General features: G+C 45.9%; 3 protein-coding genes across 3 annotated transcripts; all 3 read left to right on the top strand.

The window, feature by feature from the left end:
* Positions 1-1710: 1710 nt before the first annotated feature.
* LOC142216829 (olfactory receptor 1G1-like) lies at positions 1711-7924 on the top strand. The gene is made up of 3 exons (XM_075284866.1): positions 1711-2618; positions 3590-3659; positions 7871-7924. Exons 1-3 carry the CDS (start codon positions 1711-1713, stop codon positions 7922-7924), a joined length of 1032 nt encoding a protein of 343 aa, XP_075140967.1.
* A 26-nt stretch (positions 7925-7950) lies between these two features.
* On the top strand, positions 7951-8901 carry LOC142216828 (olfactory receptor 2G3-like). The gene has a single exon (XM_075284865.1). The coding sequence runs from the start codon at positions 7951-7953 to the stop codon at positions 8899-8901; it is 951 nt and encodes a 316-aa protein (XP_075140966.1).
* Positions 8902-11730: 2829 nt separating this feature from the next.
* On the top strand, positions 11731-21273 carry LOC142216293 (uncharacterized). The gene is made up of 10 exons (XM_075284023.1): positions 11731-11942; positions 12843-13049; positions 13692-13751; positions 14737-14775; positions 15076-15111; positions 15891-15910; positions 16052-16087; positions 16193-16216; positions 18888-18914; positions 19480-21273. Exons 1-10 carry the CDS (start codon positions 11732-11734, stop codon positions 19555-19557), a joined length of 738 nt encoding a protein of 245 aa, XP_075140124.1. The 5' UTR covers position 11731; the 3' UTR covers positions 19558-21273.
* Positions 21274-24059: the final 2786 nt, after the last annotated feature.

Raw genomic sequence — 24059 nt, 5'->3', positions numbered from 1 at the left:
GTCCAGGTACAATAATTGTAAAGAGTAGGAGATAATGTCTTAGGGTTGATCTACACAGGACTGACTGCCCTTTAAGCACTAGTAACATGATAATTATGGCCTCCATTTAGTAGATATCACGGGCCATATACACTACATGGATGTCATACAGTGTCTCCCATGAGGTTCCGATGTAAAAATAAAGAAAAAGTAGACATTAACCAGACACTTTCCTATTGTATAAGCTGCAGTAATCTGCTATGCTATTCTATACAACCCACAGGGGATCAGCAGGTCACTCTGTTTCCCTCCATCTCACTAATGTAACCCAGTGGCCAAATGTGGCATTGATGGGAGTGTATTTTACTTTACAGATTTACTAAATGTAAACTTAACACTGAGGCTGGACTTACATCTGCGTGGAGACTACATTGAGAAAAAAAGTGAAAAGTGTTAATGTTCCTTGTGTGGAGGTGACCGTTGTTGAGGATTCCAGTGTTGAAGTGTCCACTGTTGAGGTATTTGATATAGAGGAGTCCAGTGGTCAAGTGTCTAGTGTTGAAGTACTTGGTGTTGACGAGTAACAGTGTTGAAGTACTTGGTGTTCAGGTGTCTAGTATTGAGGTACTTGGTTTTGAGGAGTCCAGTTTTTAGGTGCCCAGTGTTGAGATACTTGGTGTTGAGTAGTTCAGTGTTGAGGTGTCCACTGTTGAGGTACTTTGTGCCCAGGTGTCCAGTGTTGAAGTACTTGGTGTTGAGGACTCCAGTGTTGAGGAGTCCAGTGTTGAGCTATCCAGTGTTGAAGTACTTGGTGTTCAGGTGTCCAGTGTTGAGGTTCTTGGTATTGAGGTTTCCAGTGCTCAGGTGTCCAGTGTTGAGGTACATGGTGTTGAGGAGTCCAGTGTTGAGGTACTTGGTGTTGAGGAGTCCAGTGCTCAGGTATCCACTGTTGAGGTACTTGGTGTTGAGGAGTCCAGTGTTGAGGTACTTGGTGTTGAGGAGTCCAGTGTTGAGGTACTTGGTGTTGAGGAGTCCAGTGCTCAGGTGTCCAGTGTTGAGGTACTTGGGGTTGAGGAGTCCAATGCTCAGGTGTCCAGTGTTGAGGTACTTGGTGTTGAGGAGTCCAGTGCTCAGGTATCCACTGTTGAGGTACTTGGTGTTGAGGAGTCCAGTGTTGAGGTACTTGGTGTTGAGGAGTCCACTGTTGAGGTACTTGGTGTTGAGGAGTCCAGTGTTGAGGTACTTGGGGTTGAGGAGTCCAATGCTCAGGTGTCTAGTGTTGAGGAGTCCAGTGCTCAGGTGTCCAGTGTTGAGGTACTTGGTGTTGAGGAGTCCAGTGTTGAGGTACTTGGTGTTGAGGAGTCCACTGTTGAGGTACTTGGTGTTGAGGAGTCCATTGTTGAGGTACTTGGGGTTGAGGAGTCCAATGCTCAGGTGTCTAGTGTTGAGGAGTCCAGTGCTCAGGTGTCTAGTGTTGAGGTACTTGGTGTTGAGGAGTCCAGTGTTGAGGTACTTGGTGTTGAGGTTTCCAGTGCTCAGGTGTCTAGTGTTGAGGTACTTGGTGTTGAGGAGTCCAATGCTCAGGTGTCCAGTGTTGAGCCTATTTGTGGAGTATGGAAGGACTTCACTAGAACATCTTATACATTGATATAGCATGACCACTTGCCTTTATTATCAAGTCATTGTATTCTGATGGTTTCTCCTGCAGATTCCAGATCTGAACTGTCTGAGATGAGATCACCAAATCAAACCAAAGTATCAGAATTTGTGTTTGTTGGGTTGTCAGATCAGCCTGGCGTTCAGCTCCCCTTGTTCCTGCTTTTTCTCTTCATCTACCTGGCATCTCTTTCTGGAAATCTCTTGATTGTCATCTTGATCTTCATTGACCATGGCCTCCACACTCCCATGTACTTGTTCCTGAGTAATCTAGCTGGGTTGGACATCTTTTACTCCTCTGTCACTTCCCCTAGAATGCTGTCTGATTTCTTCTCTACATCCAGAGCCATCTCCGTCCCTTCCTGCATCGCCCAGTTCTTCTTCTTTTTCTCTTTTATATGTATTGAACTCTACTTGTTGGCGGTGATGTCCTACGATAGGTACATAGCCATCTGCTACCCTCTGCATTATGTCCAGATGATGCATCCGAAGGTCTGTGTTCTGATGGTCTCTGCTGCCTGGACGGTCGGCTTCCTCACTTCATTAATACACACATTGTGCATCAACCTGCTGGACTTCTGTGGACCCAATGTCATTAACAGCTTCTTTTGTGATCTCCCCCAACTATTCTTGCTCTCCTGCACTGATACTTTCATCAATGTCTTTGTGATGTTCCTGGTAGGTATAATCATGGGATCTGGTGCCCTCGGCATGACCATGGTTCCATACATATGGATATTTCGCACAATAATGGGAATTCAGTCACAGACTGGAAAGTTGAAAGCATTCTCCACATGTACATCCCATCTAACTGTGGTCTTCATCTTCTATGGAACGCTTATCTTCACGTATCTCCGTCCAAGTCCGACCTCCAACTCTTCAGAAGACCGGCTAGTGTCTGTCATGTACACGGTGGTGACACCATTGATTAATCCCTTGATTTACAGTCTTAGGAACAAAGATCTGAAGTCTGCGCTCAGGAGGTCTCTTCTCCGTCGCGTTGGCATAAAATAGAAGACTTGTCAGATGTCATGTAAGAATAGGACAAGAATAAAGAGAACATAAAACATTGACTGGCCATTTGTCACATTGGTCATCAGCTAAACAATGGACATGACCACCATTCAGGATCAGACTGGGATTACTGGGCCCACCAGAGGTCATTATGTGAGGTCTTACCTTCTATCTATACAGATCGCCTCATCTCCTATTCACTGGACACAAACCTCACATCTGATGAACCCATAAGAAAAAGATGGACTACAAAGGCAAGTCCAAATGGGGTTGTCCTCTGATGGATTATTGGGCCCATTTTGATGCCATAGCATAGGCACACTGCAGACCACCCCCTCCATCATTGCACCCCGCACCCCACACAGCTTCCAATGTTCCTGAATACTTAGTTAACACCGTCCTTTATACATAAAGATACACGTTCCAGTGCAGACCAGAGACACACTAACCACACGGCCAAGAGTGCACTTGCATCAGTCCCTATGGTAGAGGTGCACCCTTGGGACAGTGGGACAACCCTGCATTTAGAGGACTGTTCTTGGATGGGGATGGTGAAGCAGGGAGTCATTCGCTCACTACGTTACCATTTGTCCCTTGTCTCCGCTTCTGGTGTCTCGGGAGCAATGTATGATGGTGGTGGTGGTGCGCTCAATGTCCTGACACTGGACGGTACCAGGTGGACCCAGAGCAGCCGTAATTTCTGGAGACAGAAATGAATAAAGCTGGTGTGAAAATATTTAGTCACATCCCTTTAATATAAGCCACATTCCTTAACAAGGTCATTCTCATTTTTGCTGTGTTTCGCTCTCCCAGGTGGACGTCTCCTATACTTTGGCTTCACTATTAGTCAGACTCTTTATCCAGATCTATGGAGAAGTTGGGAAACAATCCTCATTATGGACAGACTAGCGGTCATGCTGACTGTTTCCCTTCTTTCCAGGTGGCAATTAAATAAATGGTTGGGTAAAATTCTTAATCTCTTTCAGAAGAAAATGACTCAAGTTTTAAGGGTAAGTTCACACGGAGGATTTACCAGCAGGATCTGCTGGTGGGAGAATGATGTCCCACTCCCATCCTCTTCAATAGGAGGCTCTGGCAGAATCTGCCCAAAGATCGAGTAGGATCTTCTCAAATATCGAGTAGGATCTGCCCGAATATCAAGTAGGATCTGCCCAAAAATCAAGCAGGATCTGCCCAAGGATAGAACAGGATCTGCCCAAAGACCGAGCAGGATCTGCCCAAAGAATCAGAAAGGATCTGCTGAAAGACCGAGCAGGATCTGCCCAAAGAATCAGAAAGGATCTGCCCAAAGATCGAGCAGGATCTGCTCAAAGATCAAACAGGATCTGTCCAAAGACCGAGCAGGATCTGCCCAAAGAATTAGAAAGGAATTGCCCAAAGAATTAGAAAGGAACTGCCCAAAGAATTAGAAAGGAACTGCCCAAAGATCGAGCAGGATCTGCCCAAAGATCGAACAGGATCTGTCCAAATACCGAGCAGGATTTGCCCAAAGATCGAGCAGGATCTGCCCAAAGATCGAACAGGATCTGCCCAAAGATCGAACAGGATCTGTCCAAATACCGAGCAGGATTTGCCCAAAGATCGAGCAGGATCTGCCCAAAGATCGAACAGGATCTGCCCAAAGATCGAGCAGGATCTGCCCAAAGATCGAGCAGGATCTGCCCAAAGATCGAGCAGGATCTGCCCAAAGATCGAACAGGATCTGCCCAAAAATTGAGGAAGAAACTGCCCAAAAATGGAGCAGGATGCTTCTTTTTTTCACTGTTTAGTTTGGAGAAAATGAATCTTTGACCTCCCACAAATTGAAGGATTTGATGGAGTTTTTGTGGTGGATTCCTCTGTGAGAACTTGCCCTTATGTCTGCTGAGAAGTTCTTGATATTCTGGTGTCTCAGGCCTTGGAGTGTCTCGGGCTTTGCTGCCTCCTAGTGTTGTGATAATATAATACAGATGACACAACTTCTGCCCCATGAACAGACGACAGCCGCCATCTATAGCCCGACCGCCCTACTAATGATTAACTCACCGAGACAAAGGTCTCTAATACTCCGAGGTCAGGTCACTGCAGATACTACAAGTAAGGACTACACCGAGGAAAACATGAAGGAAGTTATAGAAGGATCTGAGATAGCAGCGAGATCCCTGCCAGATCCCTGGTCGGCCCGATCTAAGAGGTCCCATAATCCTGGAGGAGCCTGAAGAACAAGACCAAGATCCAAGGAACAGAAACCCAGCGCCGGAGGAGATAAACAATGTGGCTATTATCGAAACATGAAAAAGTCTGAATAACATCAACACTGAATATATATATATCACATCACCACCACGTATATATATACTGTATATCACATCACCACCACGTATATATATCACATCACCATAACATATATATAGTGCCCAAACTTTGCATCAATCAGTGGATTAGGTGACCTCTCAAGAGTGTTAGACTCAGAGCCGTGTCCACTGTATAGAGCTGGGGCCTCAGTACTGCAGCTCCACGCCTATTACTGGAATAGAAGAAGCTCTGCTTATGGCTCCATCCAGACTCGCAGCCGTCAGATACTGATGATCTATAAAATCTACCCTGGAACTACCAGAAGGTGCATCAAGCTTAATAGTGGCATAGCAAGTCCTGGAGCACAATTACCTCAAGTGACATTGATGGTATAACAGTCCCTATAAGTAGAGATCCTGCACTGATTCTGTGTAACATGTAATAATGTAGGTAATGGGCAGGACTGGTCATGTATGTGAGCCCCATTGGCAATGATCAGGACTGGTCTTGAATGTGAGCCCATTTGGTAATGATCAGGACTGGTTACGTATGTGAGCCCCATTGGCAATGATCAGGACTGGTCTTGAGTGTGAGCCCCATTGGCAATGATCAGGACTGGTCTTGAATGTGAGCCCATTTGGTAATGATCAGGACTGGTTACGTATGTGAGCCCCATTGGCAATGATCAGGACTGGTCTTGAGTGTGAGCCCCATTGGCAATGATCAGGACTGGTCTTGAATGTGAGCCCATTTGGTAATGATCAGGACTGGTCTTGAGTGTGAGCCCCATTGGCAATGATCAGGACTGGTCATGTATGTGAGCCCCATTGGCAATGATCAGGACTGGTCTTGAGTGTGAGCCCCATTGGCAATGATCAGGACTGGTCTTGAGTGTGAGCCCCATTGGCAATGATCAGGATTGGTCTTGAGTGTGAGCCCATTTGGTAATGAACAGGACTGGTCATGTATGTGAGCCCCATTGGCAATGATCAGGACTGGTCTTGAGCCTATTTGGTTGGGTGTAGTTTTTATTTTCATAACCTTTTTTCATGTCTATGTTACATAGTTAGTTAGAATGGTTGAGAAAGTACAAAATATACTATGGAGAAAAAAAAGACATCCCAATCTATGGTAGAAAGAAGAGATATGTCCATCACGTTCAACCAAGGGATGGGAAAGGTCCTGACATTGTATTCATGTGTTTGTGATACTTTGTTACCATCTTATTAATGGAGAGTTGTCTGAAAGCTGTCCATGACTAAGGTGGGGCTTAGTGCCAGCCAGTGACAGGGTAACAGTAACTCCCACCATGATTAGCCCAATGCCTACTGCCACCAGGGGTACTGGCAAGAGCTGGCTATAAGCCTATACTGACCATAGTTGGGTACTGGAGCGCCCACAGGTTGGTATTATAAGACTGAGAACACTAGCCTGCTGCTTATTGTATATGGCTGGGTGTGAAAAAGGGGGAGAGATAAGAATTTTGTTTAATTTTAATAATAACTCCATAAAACATTCTTAGACCATTTCATAAAACAAAAGAAAAAAGTGATCATAGAGAGAATCCAGTGACTCCAATGTGGTCCAAACAATCCCGGGATCCTGCAAAGCAAATAATAAAATATTGTGATCAGCAGAGACTCACTGAACGTTGTTCCTGCCCCTTGTTCATGGGGTTTACCATAGAAGTGAATGTAGTTATAGCCCCAGCTCATTGTCCTCATCACACCCATTCACTTCTATTACCCTTACACTATCAGGACCTCATTGACTGGGCACGATCCTGGTACTACCCCAAACCCAGACCCTCCTCTAACCCAGTCCCACTGAAAGCTGAGACCAGGCCTAATATAAACAGCTGAGCTCAATGAGACGCTGCCTGAGACATATCACAAGGGGTTAATTGTCATTTACTTCTCCTCTCACTTGGGTCCTCACATTTCTTATTTTGGCTCAGTTGTTATTACTGTAAATTAGTGAGCGTCACTATGAGCACACAAGGCGCCTTCCTCAGGGACCTCACATGGTATATAGTATACAGTGAGTCTTCCCCTGCTCAGACGATGCCGCTGCGTGCAGGCGACTCCTGATCCCAGGTGAGGATACACCAGATCCCCAGGATCCTCTACACACGACGGCTCTTTTCTGTTGTGTGTCTACCATGCTGTCACATTTCACACCCGCTGATATTATTCCTGATGATATTTTGGGGTTAGATAATAGAACTGCTGATCATCGTTGCGAGATCCAGGTGGCTCTTACGTACTAACTAGGGCAGAGGTACTGGTGTCTCATGTGCTAGTCTTAAACAAAACTCTATTGGACATTCCAGTCTTGTAATAAACTTGACACATCTTTTCACGTCTTTGTGCCAGAAATGGTTTATTCCAAAATTTTAGACATTTTTTTGTATAACACACGGTACGGTGAGATAAAGTCCCCCATTGTACAAGCTCCATAGGATCAGTAACAGGGGAAGTCATTGAGCGCACCACGCGGTTAGGCTTTATATAAGTGTACTGTTAGGGTGGAGCCGATCTTGAGATTTCAGGATTGTTTCTAAAATCAGATTTTCGATCATTTTCCAGCCGATCCCGATCGGTGATCGTGATCTTGAAATTTGCTCAATCACTGATCGGGATCCAATCTTTTCCGATCCCGATCGCTCAGCCCTAATGTTAGCTTTTCCCACAATGTTTGGCCAGTAGCCAAGCATTGTGGGAACTAATCTCTGACCTTGATCCTGCGGGAAAAGGTCGGGATCGGAATTCCAATTGCAATCGTGAAATTTACTCGATCGCCGATTGGAATCCGATCTTTTCCGATCCCAATTGCTCAACCCTAAGTACTGTCCCTTTATCGGGGGCTACGTCTGGGCTATATCTGGTCGATCTTATTAACACATCATATTTCCCACTATTTATAGCAGATGCTTGAGGGTCCATCCAACTGCAGCGGACAAAGTGATTACATGGTTTGAGCCATTACTACGTTCTACCCTAGAACATGTCTACCCATAGTCTGCACAATGTGACAAAGTTTACGCTCCTGGGCTTCTCTGACTTGTCCCTCTCAGCTCAGGTCATGTTACTCATCTTCTTTCTATTCTCCTTTATCCTCTCGCTGGTTGGGAATGGACTCATCATCTTGACCGTTACGCTGGACCCTCATCTTCACACTCCCATGTACTTCTTCCTTAGGGGTTTATCAATACTAGAGATCTGTTCCATTAACACCACTGTGCCCAAGACTTTGCAGACCTTCTTCTCGTTGGAGAGGTCCATCTCCGTGGTAGGCTGTGCCAGTCAGATGTACATCTTCTCAGCTGTTTCTGTCTCAGAATGTCTCTTCCTGACAGTCATGGCCTTTGACCGCTTTATGGCCATCTGCCATCCTCTTCGGTACAGCTCGGTGATGACCACACACAGGTGTTACCAGTTGGCTATGGGGACATGTTTCTTAGGATTTGTGGTGCCTTTCATACACACCAGCTTCATTTTCAGCTATCCATTCTGTGGTTCCCATCAGGTTGCGCATTTCTTTTGTGACATCCCACCACTTCTTCACATTGCCTGCACGGACACGTTCACCATTGAGCTGTATATCTTCATTGTTTGCTTGTGCGGAGCTGCGTTCCCATTCCTACTAATCTTCTCCTCGTATATGAAGATTCTCAGCTCCATATTCTGCATTCACTCTGCAGAGGGACGTCGGAAAGCCTTGTCTACCTGCAGCTCCCACCTGGTCTCTGTGGTCATCTTCTTTGGCACGGCCATGTATGTCCACCTTCGCCTTGGGACGCCATTTTCACCTTACAAAGACAGAATGACAGCACTTTTCTACTGCGTCATCATCCCAACCATCAACCCCCTGATCTACAGCCTGAAGAACTCAGACATGAAGCAAGCGGTGCAAAAACTCAGCGTGGGGACATGGTTGTCTCCTTCCAAGGTGTAGAGCACATGGAGTATTGTAGAAGGCGCGGCCTGATGTGGTCAGTATGGAGGAGAGACCTTCTTCACTTCTGTTGGGCTGCGATTTCTTTCTCATAGACTCCACAGACTGTTATACCTCAAATCACCCCCCCCCATACCCAACCCTTACCCCCCCCCGACCCCAACTCCCCCCCCCCACACTTTTCTAGCTTTGGCAATGCCAATTATCTATTTGGACCTGCCAATAAAGCTTGTTTGATTTGATTTGACTCTCTTTCTTCATTGTCCTTCTTCAATGAATATCATCAGCACATCCAGGAGGGTGAACATCACAAAAGTCGCACCTCAAATATTACCCAGAGACTCGGAGCGGATATTGTCAGGATTGTATAATGTGGAATGATAATATATATATACAGTATATAAGAGCTGTAATATCGTCAGATCTAAACAGCCGCGCTTCTATTACCAAATCACAACCATCGACGGAAAATAATCAAAAAAACCAAACCAATGTTTTGGATTCTAAGAAAAAAATTGAATAAAAAGTGACCAAAACATTCCCAAATTAGTAGAAGGTTCAGCTCGCCCTGCACGAAAAGAATATGTCAGAATATGGAGACTCCAAGAACTTTTTTTTATTTGTTTTGGACTTTTTTGTAAGGGGTTAAAACATAAAAAAAATTGGTATCCCAAAATACATGACCCATAGAATACAGGGGAACATATATAATACAAGGGACATATAGAATACCGGGGGGCATACAGAATACATGACCTATAGAATACAGGTGACATCATTTTGGCTGCACAGTGAGTGCCATAAAAACAAAGCCCATAAGGGTGTGTGCGATGTAAAATGGAGCGTGATCTGGCATGTATACGCATGTCAGCATTTTGCGCGCTCAAAAAGATCCCATTGATTTCAATGGGAGTTACGAGCGTATACGCCATGTTATTTTGCGCCCGCACAGACGGAGTTTTACTCCCTTCTGGATATTTTCTGGCTTCCCAGGACTTCCTCTATAGGTGATAGACTGATGATGTTCCTCTATAGGTGATAGACTGACGATGTTCCTCTATAGGTGATAGACTGACGATGTTCCTCTATAGGTGATAGACTGATGATGTTCCTCTATAGGTGATAAACTGACGATGTTCCTCTATAGGTGATAGACTGATGATGTTCCTCTATAGGTGATAGACTGACGATGTTCCTCTATAGGTGATAGACTGACGATGTTCCTCTATAGGTGATAGACTGACGATGTTCCTCTATAGGTGATAGACTGATGACGTTCCTCTATTATTATATTTGCATATTCATCAGTTGATGGTGAAGCAGATACACATATTTCCATAGGGCAGAGATAAGCCCCATATACCAGACAGCAGAACCTTCCTCAGGACTTTATCTCGCTCACACCCTTTTTTCTCTGCGGCCTTCCTGGTATGGTTGGGCGTGTGTGTACAGAGACCAAAGATCAGAGCTGCGGACTGACTGCAGGAGATCCTGGATGCACAGGTAAACGGATAGACTGGATATAGGGGGTCTCTGGGGGGGGTCAGTTAAATTGTCCTGTACAGAAGAGGGTGAGGTCAGTCTGAGCATTAATGTGTGGGGATACCTGCAGGACATAGACCAGGGGAAGGGGTGGTGGTCTTCAGAGAATGCCATACAATCTCTGACACCACAAACCTACCAATAAAGGGGAGATCTACTTTACAGGACTAACCTGCACAACCATGGTCTTATCTGTAGGACCATAGACTCTCCAGTGATGCCATGGCCGCCTCTATAGAGTGGTGGTCTTATCTGTAGGAAGAGAATGATAGTCTTCTCCTTACAGTGATGGTGTTATCTCCAGGACCATAGTCTCACCATTCACATACTGGCCTCCTCTATAGATACAGTCCTATGTATAAGTTTGTGCCCCCCCATTAATCGTTGTAAATATTTTGGTGTTGCCATGTCAGTCTGATCTCTCTAATAACTGATGGACACAGTAATATTTCAGGATTGGAATGAGGTTTATTGTACTAACAGAGAATGTACAATATGCATTACACCAAAATGTGACCGGTGCAGAAGTCTGGGCGCCCCAACAGAACAGTGCCAGTAATATTTCGTAGCTCCTCCTCCTTTTGCCTCTAGTCGCTTCCTGTTGCTGTTAATCAGTTCCTGGATCCTGGATGAAGGGATTTGGACCATTCCTCTTTACAATTTGCGTTCAGTTCTGTTCAGTTCGTTGGTTTTTGGTATTCGCCACCCACTAAACACTATTATACTGTGGGGAGCCCCCAGAATATAGTAATTGGGGGTGCAGGGACGAGGGCTGAATATAACAGCGGTACCTACCTCTCCTGGGCTCTGTGAGCGCTCCATCCTCTCCATCTCCACACCCATGAACGTTCCATCCACAAACCTCAGAAACATTCACGAGGCAGCACCTGACATCCTAATTACATCATGGACGTCAGATTTGCATATTCTTCCCATGGTCCCTTGCAAAGTGGAACACTCATGGCTTAATAAGTCTCCCCACACCTATATGGTGGTCTCTCCCCAAGGAGTGACGATATCCTCCTAAAGGTGAATCTCGTCTTCTAACACGTATAAGGGGCAGATCAATAAGTGATTGTTCCTCCTTGTGACCCTTAGACCCCCTGGTCACACATAGAACCTCCCCCCCTCCATCCGTCTTCCCGTCCATCTGTCTGTCCAGGATAAACATGAAATTATCCCTTGATATTTCTACAGAGACTGAGCGGCGTTTGCGATGCCTTCACGATCAGGACACATAGTTGGGATCTTCTCGAGAGATGGCGAGGCCAATTACACGTGGTTGACCATGAGGCTCAGAAGTGCGGCCATGTTTGAGGGCCTTGTGAGCGACGTCCTCCCTGTCTACATCTCCAATAGTAAGAACAGCTTCATCAGCGGCCTGACCCGCAGCACGTTTGCCATTGTCTACCACACCAAGAAGAGGGGGCGCCTGAATATCGCCAACGTGACAGATTCTCTCTATGATGATGAACTGGACGAAATGTCAAGTCATCTTGGTAAGAGAAAGGCGTCTCCTATCCCCAGGGGCTCGGAGCTCCTCGCTCTCCGTCCATCTATCCTTCATCCCCATCTCCTGCCGTTTCCTTCCATCCTCATCGCTTTCTTTGACCTTCATCACATTATGTCTTTGGGCACCTTAACAAGGGCAAAGGATAAAATAATCATAATGGGATTTCCGGGTCTTACTTTTATTGGATAGGGAGGTCTAAAAAAACCATTGACTGACGTGCCCCGTGCCTGGGGATCCAGTGGAGTCTCTGGGCGCTCCTGCTCTCTGCTGATATTCTGCACTTCAGCCAATGAGTGATCCAGAATATCCGCGCTCAGCCAGAGCTGACTGGTGCACCGGTGCTCAGGCCAAAAGTCAGGAAGATAGGTGACCCGTAGGTCAATAACCAATTCAAGTAACCCATCCAAGTACAGCGGCTCCTTTGGATTTGAAGGAGTCCCTGCACTCGCTCCATTTTCTGCTGCACGGATCACCCAAGATGTGTCTAATATGTCAGAAAACTGAGCAAGTGCAGGGACTCCCTCATCTCCGAAGATCTCCTCAGCTGGGATGGTAACCCATGGTCATCTGACCCAGGTAAGCCAGGCCACAAGAGGTTACTTTTGGTCATTGCTAGAGATGTCCTAGGGAGTTCCATTCACTGCTCTTATCCCATCGATGAAAACCACCACGAGCTCCTGAAACCTTCCTGAGTCTGAACATGAGCAGTCCATGATAGCCAGAGGAATTATGGGAAGGTGAATATGTACTGAAATATACATGGAAGAAACCAAGCTGCAGATCCTGAGCAGCCCCTGATAATCCGCCCTATCCTCCTCCTCCTCCTCATATAACATACATTGTTACACATTGTACGTGGTGGCTAATGACATTGTATCTGCCTCAGGGAGAAACAATGTGGTCGTGTTGGTGGATGACGTCGAGGACAGCAGTGACGAGAACATGAGAAGGCTAACACAAGAACAACGTCTGGGAGCTTACGCCTGTGAAGTCATCCTCATCAGCGAGTGGGAGAAGGAGATGGAGGACTCCTTAGATGACAAACTGCATGACTTAAAGAAGATCATAGAGCGCAGTCTACAAAACGACGCAGGTATAGCCTTGGACACGAGGGGTAATTTCCAGTTGTATCGGGGTGTCCTTCCTAGGATGGGAGCTCCAACATATAGCATATACAGCATGGGCAGCCATACAGGGTCTTCAAGGAGGTGGAGTTAGGAATAAACCAATCCATCACTCATCACCAAACCCAATCAGACTCTATAAAGTCATCTTCCATTTTATCTCCAGAACAACCTCCATTGATCTGCAGCTGAGGTTTCCGGGCATAGTTGGGGATAAATGTAGTCCACAAACCTTTTCATACGACCAAGATGTTCTGCAAATTTTTCTTCTTCTTCCTGCATGGCAGGCCAGGGTAGGGGCACCTGGACCCTCAGATTTACTAGAATGCTGACTGGCATAGATACCGATTGTGGTGCACCGGAGCCGGAGCCTTGTAGTCATCTCACACCAGCCAGAGACTCACACACAGAACACCAACCTTAATAAAATCCCCCATCATGGGGTACAGGTTTAGCAATTTTCTCGTCCCCTGATGGTCTGATTCTAATTTGAAGGCCATGTAGACAAGGAGCCCACCTCACACAATAGGAACCTTAGAATGGGTTTTATGAGCACAAGGACCAGGTGTCTAGTAATAAAACCAACAATGTCCTCATTTGCTTTCTCCAAGGTCCTAATAAAGCCTTCTATGGGACATTGTCTGAGTCCTCGTATGGCAGTAACAGTAAAGGTAAAGTTTTATGAGATGTTGTGTGGAAGAGCAGACGGGCTGCAAAGCTCTAGAGATGGCCAAGAGACAGTCAGATGGTGATGACACGATGATAAGGCCCAGTGCAGACAATGACGTCACCACCATCCTCCATCCACCACATTGACTACTACCAGCAGAGATGATGGGGATTTGTCTCCTGACTCTACTGGGAGGATCCAGTGACCTAATATAATGATAGATTAGACTCCAGGGGTCCCTTATACTTTGGGTCTGAGTCCGTCAGGGATCCAGTTGGCTGTTTAACCCTTTAATAACTCTCATTTCTTTCTCTTCAATGATGGTATAATTCAGTATTTATAGAAGAGATAGAAGTTCCAGACCTTGGTCAGCCATTGGCAGATTAGACATGTGGTACTAGCGATGGGCTGGGACATTAAGGACATAGTGGTTGTGGTGATGGATACGTCTACAATATGTCTACGAGAACTGCTGGAGTTTGTGCACAGTTTGTACCATTTATGATGGTTGGTGTCTTCATCCACGTTCCATGTCCATCCGGCGTTCAGAATAGCTGAACGTTACGTCCGGGGTTGTGTATCAGCGAGATGGAGATTTACTTAAGAACCGTCTGACATTTTATAGACAATGTTTCCTTTCCTGTTCCAAGAATTGAGTATTTGAGTCTTTTCCCCTTTGATGAGTATTGGCCCCTTCTAGACTCTAATACAAAGAGGGAGAAAACTTTGTAAGATAATTGTGTTTTTTGGATTTAATTTTTCTTAGTTGTTGAGGTCTTGGGATATTGAACCTTCAGTGATGTAGGACACATTGGCAGTGATATTCCCCAGCCTTAGGTCACCTGTACCAATCAATGCTTTACATACAACAGACCTCTGATGATGGAGGCAAAAGTCAGAAATTCTTATTCCTCCTAGTCGTTGTATTAGGGACAGGGGAAGATCTCCTAAGTTTTGGTTTGACATTCAGTCTCATTATTCTTCAGGTTTCCAAAGCCTCCCGCGGTCCTCTCCACCCAGTCCAGGTAAGGTGATAGGGACATGATGGATTGTTGGTCACATGGATATAATTCTGTGCCTGCCGGGGCCATCGCTATGGAAAGTACCAAAGTAATCTGGGATTAATAATCTGTAATGACTGGGACGGGCTGGCAATAGTTTCACATTAACAAAATACTTCCTAATGTTGTTGGTCCCTGTGATCCACCATCTTCTACCACCGGCCTGTAGAACACAAACCCTCCAATAGATCCTTAAGGAGATGGAGCAGAATGCGCCCCACTGGTCAGATGACAATTACTGAGCTTGTTCTCCTCTGGTTTCAGGTTCCGAGAGCCGAGGTCCACGAAGTGATCGTCCAGGTAATCTCCAGACAGGGTTGTGTATTACTGATCTGATGACAAGTTATGTCCTATCATCATGTGACTGCAGAAGAAAATCCCAGAACTATGGTAGAAATCAGATGTGACCTGAGAAATGACCCAGAGCCAAAGCCAGGGCTCGAATCGCATGTACAGAGGCCAAGTCCTCGAGTCCCACTGTATATAAGAAAATACACCAATAATAATCATCAACATCAGCCAGAGACACAGCCGAAAACAAGAAATAATAATAATAATAATAATGATAATAATAATAATAATAATAATATAGTAATAGTAATAATATAATAATAATAATAGTAATAATAATAACAATAAATAATAATATAATAATTAATAATAAATAATATAATAATTAATAATAATAATAATAACAACAACAACAACAACAACAACAACAACAACAATAATAATAATAATAATAATAATAATAATAATAGCTATATGTCACTGATCCTCATGTTCTTACAATACAGAAGCCTTTTATGTAAATGACGCGTCGGCTTCTCTTCTTATACATCTGTAGCGTCTGTTTTTTTGGCTGAGCACAACGAGGACCCAGAGCTTAGTGATATTTGTATGTCAGGCAGTGATGTGGAGGAGACGGCCGGTGATTGTTCTATTTATTTAATTTGTAATTATATAAGAATATTAATAATAACTGAAAGTCATAATAATAATAATAATAATAAAGACATGAGAGTAATAATAACCGTAATAAGTGATGACATCTGAACACTGCTTACTTTATTTTCCAGATATGCCGGACGATCCACTGGTGAGAAATCTGATAATAATAATAATGATAATGATAATAATAATAATAATAATAATAATAATGATAACATTATAACAAATTCTAAGGGTGCATTCACACGATGTTGATGGCTTGCAGTTTATTGCCTGTGATTTCTTATAGGTGACTCTCCTCCCTGGGCAGAACCCCCATATACCGGTGAGTACGGACTGTGGGGCGATACAGATCTTTCCATCACACATCGCTCTCTCTATAATGGCCGGTCCATATTTATTATTATTGATCATCTTTCTCTCGTTGCAGACACCGCAGAACAATATTGGGAAGGTAAATTCCATGTCTGACTGGAGACGGCCCATATATATCGTCAGTCTTCTGATATTAATGTGGACCCGGAGATCTGTCTGATGACCCCTAAGGGATCCAAAAGACCCCCCCCCCTTTACTCATACACGCACATTATGTCATTCCAGTCTATTTTTTCAAGGAAAGGGGGGGAGGGGTAAGACGACTTTCATGGATATATTGATGTATTTACAACCACAATCCATAGAATCTATAACATCAGTCCTGGAGGACAATGCTGGCCGAAACCAGAGACTGATAAGAATCAGGGGGCAAGTATCACAGCGACCAGTACCATAGGGGCAGTATACAGGGGTCAGTACCATAGGGGCAATATACAGGGTCAGTACCATAGGGGCAGTATACAGGGGTCAGTACCATAGGGGCAGTATACAGGGGTCAGTACCATAGGGGCAATATACAGGGGTCAGTACCATAGGGGCAGTATACAGGGGTCAGTACCATAGGGGCAATATACAGGGGTCAGTACCATAGGGGCAATATACAGGGGTCAGTACCATAGGGGCAATATACAGGGCTCAGTACCATAGGGGCAATATACAGGGGTCAGTACCATAGGGGCAGTATACAGGGGTCAGTACCATAGGGGCAATATACAGGGGTCAGTACCATAGGGGCAATATACAGGGCTCAGTACCATAGGGGCAATATACAGGGGTCAGTACCATAGGGGCAGTATACAGGGGTCAGTACCATAGGGGCAATATACAGGGGTCAGTACCATAGGGGCAATATACAGGGTCAGTACCATAGGGGCAATATACAGGGGTCAGTACCATAGGGGCAGTATACAGGGGTCAGTACCATAGGGGCAAGTATCACAGCGACCAGTACCATAGGGGCAGTATACAGGGGTCAGTACCATAGGGGCAGTATACAGGGGTCAGTACCATAGGGGCAATATACAGGGGTCAGTACCATAGGGGCAAGTATCACAGCGACCAGTACCATAGGGGCAGTATACAGGGGTCAGTACCATAGGGGCAATATACAGGGGTCAGTACCATAGGGGCAATATACAGGGCTCAGTACCATAGGGGCAGTATACAGGGGTCAGTACCATAGGGGCAGTATACAGGGCTCAGTACCATAGGGGCAATATACAGGGGTCAGTACCATAGGGGCAATATACAGGGGTCAGTACCATAGGGGCAATATACAGGGGTCAGTACCATAGGGGCAAGTATCACAGCAACCAGTACCATAGGGGCAGTATACAGGGGTCAGTACCATAGGGGCAATATACAGGGGTCAGTACCATAGGGGCAGTATACAGGGGTCAGTACCATAGGGGCAGTATACAGGGCTCAGTACCATAGGGGCAATATACAGGGTCAGTACCATAGGGGCAATATACAGGGGTCAGTACCATAGGGGCAGTATACAGGGGTCAGTACCATAGGGGCAGTATACAGGGCTCAGTACCATAGGGGCAATATACAGGGTCAGTACCATAGGGGCAATATACAGGGCTCAGTACCATAGGGGCAATATACAGGGGTCAGTACCATAGCGGCAATATACAGGGGTCAGTACCATAGGGGCAGTATACAGGGGTCAGTACCATAGGGGCAATATACAGGGGTCAGTACCATAGGGGCAGTATACAGGGGTCAGTACCATAGGGGCAATATACAGGGGTCAGTACCATAGGGGCAGTATACAGGGGTCAGTACCATAGGGGCAGTATACAGGGGTCAGTACCATAGGGGCAGTATACAGGGGTCAGTACCATAGGGGCAATATACAGGGGTCAGTACCATAGGGGCAATATACACGGGTCAGTACCATAGGGGCAGTATACAGGGGTCAGTACCATAGGGGCAATATACAGGGGTCAGTACCATAGGGGCAATATACAGGGTCAGTACCATAGGGGCAATATACAGGGCTCAGTACCATAGGGGCAATATACAGGGCTCAGTACCATAGGGGCAATATACAGGGGTCAGTACCATAGGGGCAGTATACAGGGGTCAGTACCATAGGGGCAGTATACACGGGTCAGTACCATAGGGGCAATATACAGGGTCAGTACCATAGGGGCAATATACAGGGGTCAGTACCATAGGGGCAGTATACAGGGGTCAGTACCATAGGGGCAATATACAGGGGTCAGTACCATAGGGGCAATATACAGGGCTCAGTACCATAGGGGCAATATACAGGGCTCAGTACCATAGGGGCAATATACAGGGCTCAGTACCATAGGGGCAATATACAGGGGTCAGTACCATAGGGGCAGTATACAGGGGTCAGTACCATAGGGGCAGTATACACGGGTCAGTACCATAGGGGCAATATACAGGGTCAGTACCATAGGGGCAATATACAGGGGTCAGTACCATAGGGGCAGTATACAGGGGTCAGTACCATAGGGGCAGTGGGATCTGATGAGAGAGGAGCGTAGAGGGGACAGAAGGGTCTGGATATTCCCTACAATGTGAACACGTCCATACTCAGCCAATGCCACCGCTTGTGTTTGGGAAGTTCAGGATCGGTATCTACAAACAAGGATTCGGTTGCGAGCTCTCCGAGCTCTACGTTCCGCTTTGCTTTGCCATCTGCTGCATTTCTTTAAATTCTTATTTCATTATTGAATTAAATTGGGATTTTTTTTTTTGTATTAAAGGAGCAAAAAAAGAAGAAGCGGGAGAAGGTAAGAGCCGACCACGGGGGCCACGCACTGAGAGCTGCTCACTCATTACTATGTCCGCTCTCATTACTGGCCGCCCCTGTCTCTGTTGTCTTGTTATTGTAGCTGACACCCCGTCATTTTTTGGGGGGACCCCCATTTGTGTACATTGTAAGCAGTCTCTGTTGCTGGTGGATCACAAGGTCTGCAGCAGAGGAGTCACTTCGGGGTTCTTCATGGTAGCCGATAGGTTTGGTGCACTCTTTATTTATCCTAAATGTGAAGACTTTTTGGGGTATTTTCGCCCTCCTGACACCTTTGTAAAGCAGTGAACAAGGACATTCCCAGGACTGTAGCGCGGCCGAGAAGACAGAGCCATAGAGAATGCCTGTAAGCTTAGATAGTCCGTCCCCGCAGACTGCTCCCCCCCACCGCTCAGCTCTATACTGGTGCGCTCTGGGCATCCGAAGCCTCAGAGAACGGAAAGCTTCAGCTCTAGTGATTAAATAGACGCAGATATCTGATCCCGCGCCAGGACGGGTTATATACAGCAGATACAATGTTTTATTAATCACGTCTTGTCTTCTAGATGGTGTTTGGAATTATCGGTGGTCTCATCATCATCCTTCTCATTGTGTTAATCATCGTCCTTTGCGTTACTTTGTGAGGAAGCCGCCATGAAACAAATCCAAAATGACAAAATACAAAGTATCATCATCAAGATCAAAAGTCTATTATCGTTTCCAGGAGCTCAGCGTCATATCCAAGAGGTCACCATCATATCTAGTGGTCACCATCATATCCAAGAGGTCACCATCATATCCAAGAGGTGGACATCATATCTAGTGGTCACCATCATATCCAAGAGGTGGACATCATATCTAGTGGTCACCATCATATCCAAGAGGTGGACATCATATCTAGTGGTCACCATCATATTTAGTGGTCACCATCATATCTAGTGGTCACCACCATATCCAAGAGGTCACCATCATATCTTGTGGTCACCATCATATCCAAGTGGTCACTATGATATCTAGTGGTCACCATCATATCCAAGAGGTCACCATCATATCTAGTGGTCACCATCGTATCCAAGAGGTCACCACCATATTTAGTGGTCACCATCATATCTAGTGGTCACCATCATATCCAAGAGGTGGACATCATATCTAGTGGTCACCATCATATCCAAGAGGTGGACATCATATCTAGTGGTCACCATCATATTTAGTGGTCACCATCATATCTAGTGGTCACCATCATATCCAAGAGGTGGACATCATATCTAGTGGTCACCATCATATCCAAGAGGTGGACATCATATCTAGTGGTCACCATCATATCTAGTGGTCACCATCATATCCAAGAGGTCACCACCATATCTAGTGGTCACAAATCCAAAATGAAAAAGTACAAACTGTCATCATCAAGATCAAAAGTCTATTATCATTACCAGGAGCTCACCATCATATCCAAGAGGTGGACATCATATCCAAGAGGTCACCATCATATCTTGTGGTCACCATCATATCTAGTGGTCACCACCATATCCAAGAGGTCACCATCATATCTTGTGGTCACCATCATATCCAAGTGGTCACTATGATATCTAGTGGTCACCATCATATCCAAGAGGTCACCATCATATCTAGTGGTCACCATCGTATCCAAGAGGTCACCACCATATTTAGTGGTCACCATCATATCTAGTGGTCACCATCATATCCAAGAGGTGGACATCATATCTAGTGGTCACCATCATATCCAAGAGGTGGACATCATATCTAGTGGTCACCATCATATCTAGTGGTCACCATCATATCTAGGACTCAAAATCATGACCAAGAGCTTTCTCCACTACTAGGGGCTCATGGCCACATGGTCATTATCATCACTAAAAGGGAGTCATCATAGTAACCAATGGTCACCATGTAGATCAGAGGTTGTCACTCCACGTGGTTGGGTTATTCTCATTATTAAAGGCTCCACATCAAGTCAATGTTTATGGGGGTGATCGTGTAAAACAAAGACGTACCAGTTACCACCATTGCCAGGCGTCCGACATCAAGATATGGGATCCACTGTTATGTCTATGGGTCATCATTAGGACCAAAGAACGACATAGGGACCAGAAGCCCATGATAGGCTCCCTAGATCTAGGCTGTGTATACACTCTATTACTCACTGCCGGGTTGTCTTCCACGAGGTTCACACGAGCATTGGGCTTTCCATTATTTTAGTCTTCTTGGGGACCCAAAAAACAGAAATCCCACTAAATAGAGAAGAGTCCAGCTTACAGAACTTCTCTCTCCACATGTTTTAAGTGGTTTTGTGGATGGAGACCCTGCACAGAATTCATCCCCGGTGTGAACTGAGCCCTACAGGATATCACAGATATTTCACTAGACTGATCTTTTGGGATCTACATGTGGGCAGATTTTTGCTCGGTGTAGTGTATCAGCACAATCTATCTATATAGCTATATGTACCTAATGTATAGGATGTAATCAGCCCTATAGTAATGATCGATGACCTCATTCATTCTTTGTATGTTTTATATAATAAATACGTCTTGGCTGGTTACTGATGGTGGTGGCGGACGAGTATGGCGGTTACACCTTTCCTGCTGCCTCTTCTATGATCCAACAGGTTTGTCCTTTTCTAGAGTTTTGTTCCTACGAGTGACATGTAGGGGCCCAACTCCAGGATCACATGGGGTTTACAGACAGACTTACAAGAGGAGACAGGATTACCGGTTACAAGTGTCTTCCCTCACCTCTCCTGGGGTCCCTCACAGCATCGGCCGCTCCTTTAGGGTCCTCTTATAGGGTCCTGGCTAATGCCACATGCCCTGAATGACATCACACGTGTGTTATCGCATCACATGTCCTGGTCCCCATATGTGGTGTGTCACATCAGCCAGGGGGCTGGAGGGGGCAGGGGTATCCCTAAAGTGTATGCGATACCCCAGGTATCTCGGGAGAGGCGATGGAAGGAGAGTAGAGGGATTATTATTATTATTTCACACCTCCTCTGGGGTATGAAGTGATTTCAGAGTATAAGAGTAATTCATGGGGGGATGAACCCAAAAGGTTAGAATTTGGGTCAAATCCAGCTCATCTTTATTCATCATATGGTCATCTAGATTTCCAAGGGATCATTGTCATTACCAGGTGGTCTCCATTATGACCAAGAGCTCATCACCATTACTAGGTGGTCGCCATCATGGCTAAGAGCTGGTCACCATTACTAGGTGGTCACCATCATGGCTAGTGGCGACCTTGCAGAGTGAAGGTTCTGTGTACGGAGAACATTGCAGGTGAAATAAATCCACACATCCCTTTCTGTTCCTCATCTACATAATTACTCCTCAGTATATATAGGGTGGGGAAAAAGGTACGAACCGGTTTTAAAGGGATATAAAACAAAAACAACTCAACGTACAGAAATTCTGTTTATATTGCTTAATTCGGTTCAGAATCTAGTTTTTTTTACATTAAGTGGTAAAGATGATATCGGGAAGATGGCGGCCGTCAGCAGCGGTACGCTCTTGAAGGCGAATCTGGATGGGTATTGCCGTAGCTTCCTCCCTGATTCTCTCCTTAAGTTCTTCCAGAGTCTGTGGACGATTTTTAAAAACCTTTTCCTTTATTTACCCCCAAAGGAAAAAGTCACAAATGCTCAAATCTGGAGAGGGCGCCGGCCACGCCATGTCACCCCTCACAGAGACGCACGTACTTACACTTCTGGTGGATAACTCTGCCCCCGCCCCGCACGTACTTACACTTCTGGTTGATAATTCTGCCCCCGCCCCGCACGTAGTTTTACTTCTGGTGGATAACTCTGCCCCCGCCCCGCACGTACTTACACTTCTGGTGGATAACTCTGCCCCCGCCCCGCATGTACTTACACTTCTGGTGGATAACTCTGCCCCCGCCCCGCACGTACTTACACTTCTGGTGGGATAACTCTGCCCCCGCCCTGCACGTAGTTTTACTTCTGGTGGATAATTCTGCCCCCGCCCCGCACGTACTTACACTTCTGGTGGGATAACTCTGCCCCCGCCCCGCATGTACTTACACTTCTGGTGGATAACTCTGCCCCCGCCCCGCACGTACTTACACTTCTGGTGGGATAACTCTGCCCCCGCCCCGCATGTACTTACACTTCTGGTGGGATAACTCTGCCCCCGCCCCGCATGTACTTACACTTCTGGTGGATAACTCTGCCCCCGCCCCGCACGTACTTACACTTCTGGTTGATAACTCTGCCCTCGCCCCGCACGTAGTTTTACTTCTGGTGGATAATTCTGCCCCCGCCCCGCACGTACTTACACTTCTGGTGGGATAACTCTGCCCCCGCCCCGCACGTAGTTTTACTTCTGGTGGATAATTCTGATTCTCTCCATTTGGGATTTCAGTGTCAGAGAACAGAACTCTCCGACTTTACATAGATGCAAATGGAGTGATGTGATGACAAGGAATCCAAGCAGATAATATTGTGCGGAGCCGCATCTGTGCCAGAAACACTCCGAGACTCCAAGGAGAGACGAGCAGCAGAGACGCATCACACCGACCCCAAAACTGCCTTGTATGAATAGGGCCCAATGGCTTACAGTCCATCCTGTAACTGGACCCATCAGGGAGGGCTGGAGAGTTCTCACTGTGGCTCCATCGGGGTCAGCTCCGTCCTCAGCCTCGTCCTTCTGGCCCTGGTGACAACGATGGCGGTAGCTGTAAGCTCTTTTATCATGTTCACTATCTTTAAAGGGTTCTTTAAGAAACAAGACATCAGCACCAGAAACAAGATCCTGTGCGCACTCAGCTTCTCCAACATGTCCTTTTCCATCTGGATGTCCCTCAGGATTCTGACCAGGATTGTCTTCCTCAGGCTGGATATCTTCTTGGATGTTATAGTAAGCTCGCTGATGATCTACTCGGCCGTGTCCAGCGTATGGTTGACCTTCTGCCTCTGCCTCTTCTACCTGATTAAGATCATACCGTTCCAATCCCGCTGTCTCTCCCTGATGAAGCTGAAGATTGATGTGATCATACCATGGTCCATAGTGGTGGTGGAGGTGGCCTGTCTATGTAGTAGCATCTTACAAACAATACTCATTGTCTTCCCTCTAAAATCTTTAGTTTCCACCACCGTGATGGAACGCAA

This window comes from Leptodactylus fuscus, chromosome 8, assembly GCF_031893055.1.
Source record: "Leptodactylus fuscus isolate aLepFus1 chromosome 8, aLepFus1.hap2, whole genome shotgun sequence".
Taxonomy (NCBI): Eukaryota; Metazoa; Chordata; class Amphibia; order Anura; family Leptodactylidae; genus Leptodactylus; species Leptodactylus fuscus.
The sequence above is the reverse complement of the archived record's forward strand: the minus strand, read 5'-3'. Positions and strand labels throughout refer to the sequence as shown.

Excerpts from the sequence above, each read along its gene's own strand:
- LOC142216829 (XM_075284866.1), top strand. The coding sequence starts at position 1,711 with ATGAGATCACCAAATCAAACCAAAGTATCAGAATTTGTGTTTGTTGGG. Across the intron at positions 2,619-3,589 it reads CTGAAGTCTGCGCTCAGGAG|GTGGCAATTAAATAAATGGT; the intron begins GTCTCTTCTCCG and ends CCTTCTTTCCAG. Across the intron at positions 3,660-7,870 it reads AAATGACTCAAGTTTTAAGG|CAGATGCTTGAGGGTCCATC; the intron begins GTAAGTTCACAC and ends CACTATTTATAG.
- LOC142216828 (XM_075284865.1), top strand. The coding sequence starts at position 7,951 with ATGTCTACCCATAGTCTGCACAATGTGACAAAGTTTACGCTCCTGGGC.
- LOC142216293 (XM_075284023.1), top strand. The coding sequence starts at position 11,732 with ATGAGGCTCAGAAGTGCGGCCATGTTTGAGGGCCTTGTGAGCGACGTC. Across the intron at positions 11,943-12,842 it reads CGAAATGTCAAGTCATCTTG|GGAGAAACAATGTGGTCGTG; the intron begins GTAAGAGAAAGG and ends TATCTGCCTCAG. Across the intron at positions 18,915-19,479 it reads AAAAGAAGAAGCGGGAGAAG|ATGGTGTTTGGAATTATCGG; the intron begins GTAAGAGCCGAC and ends CTTGTCTTCTAG.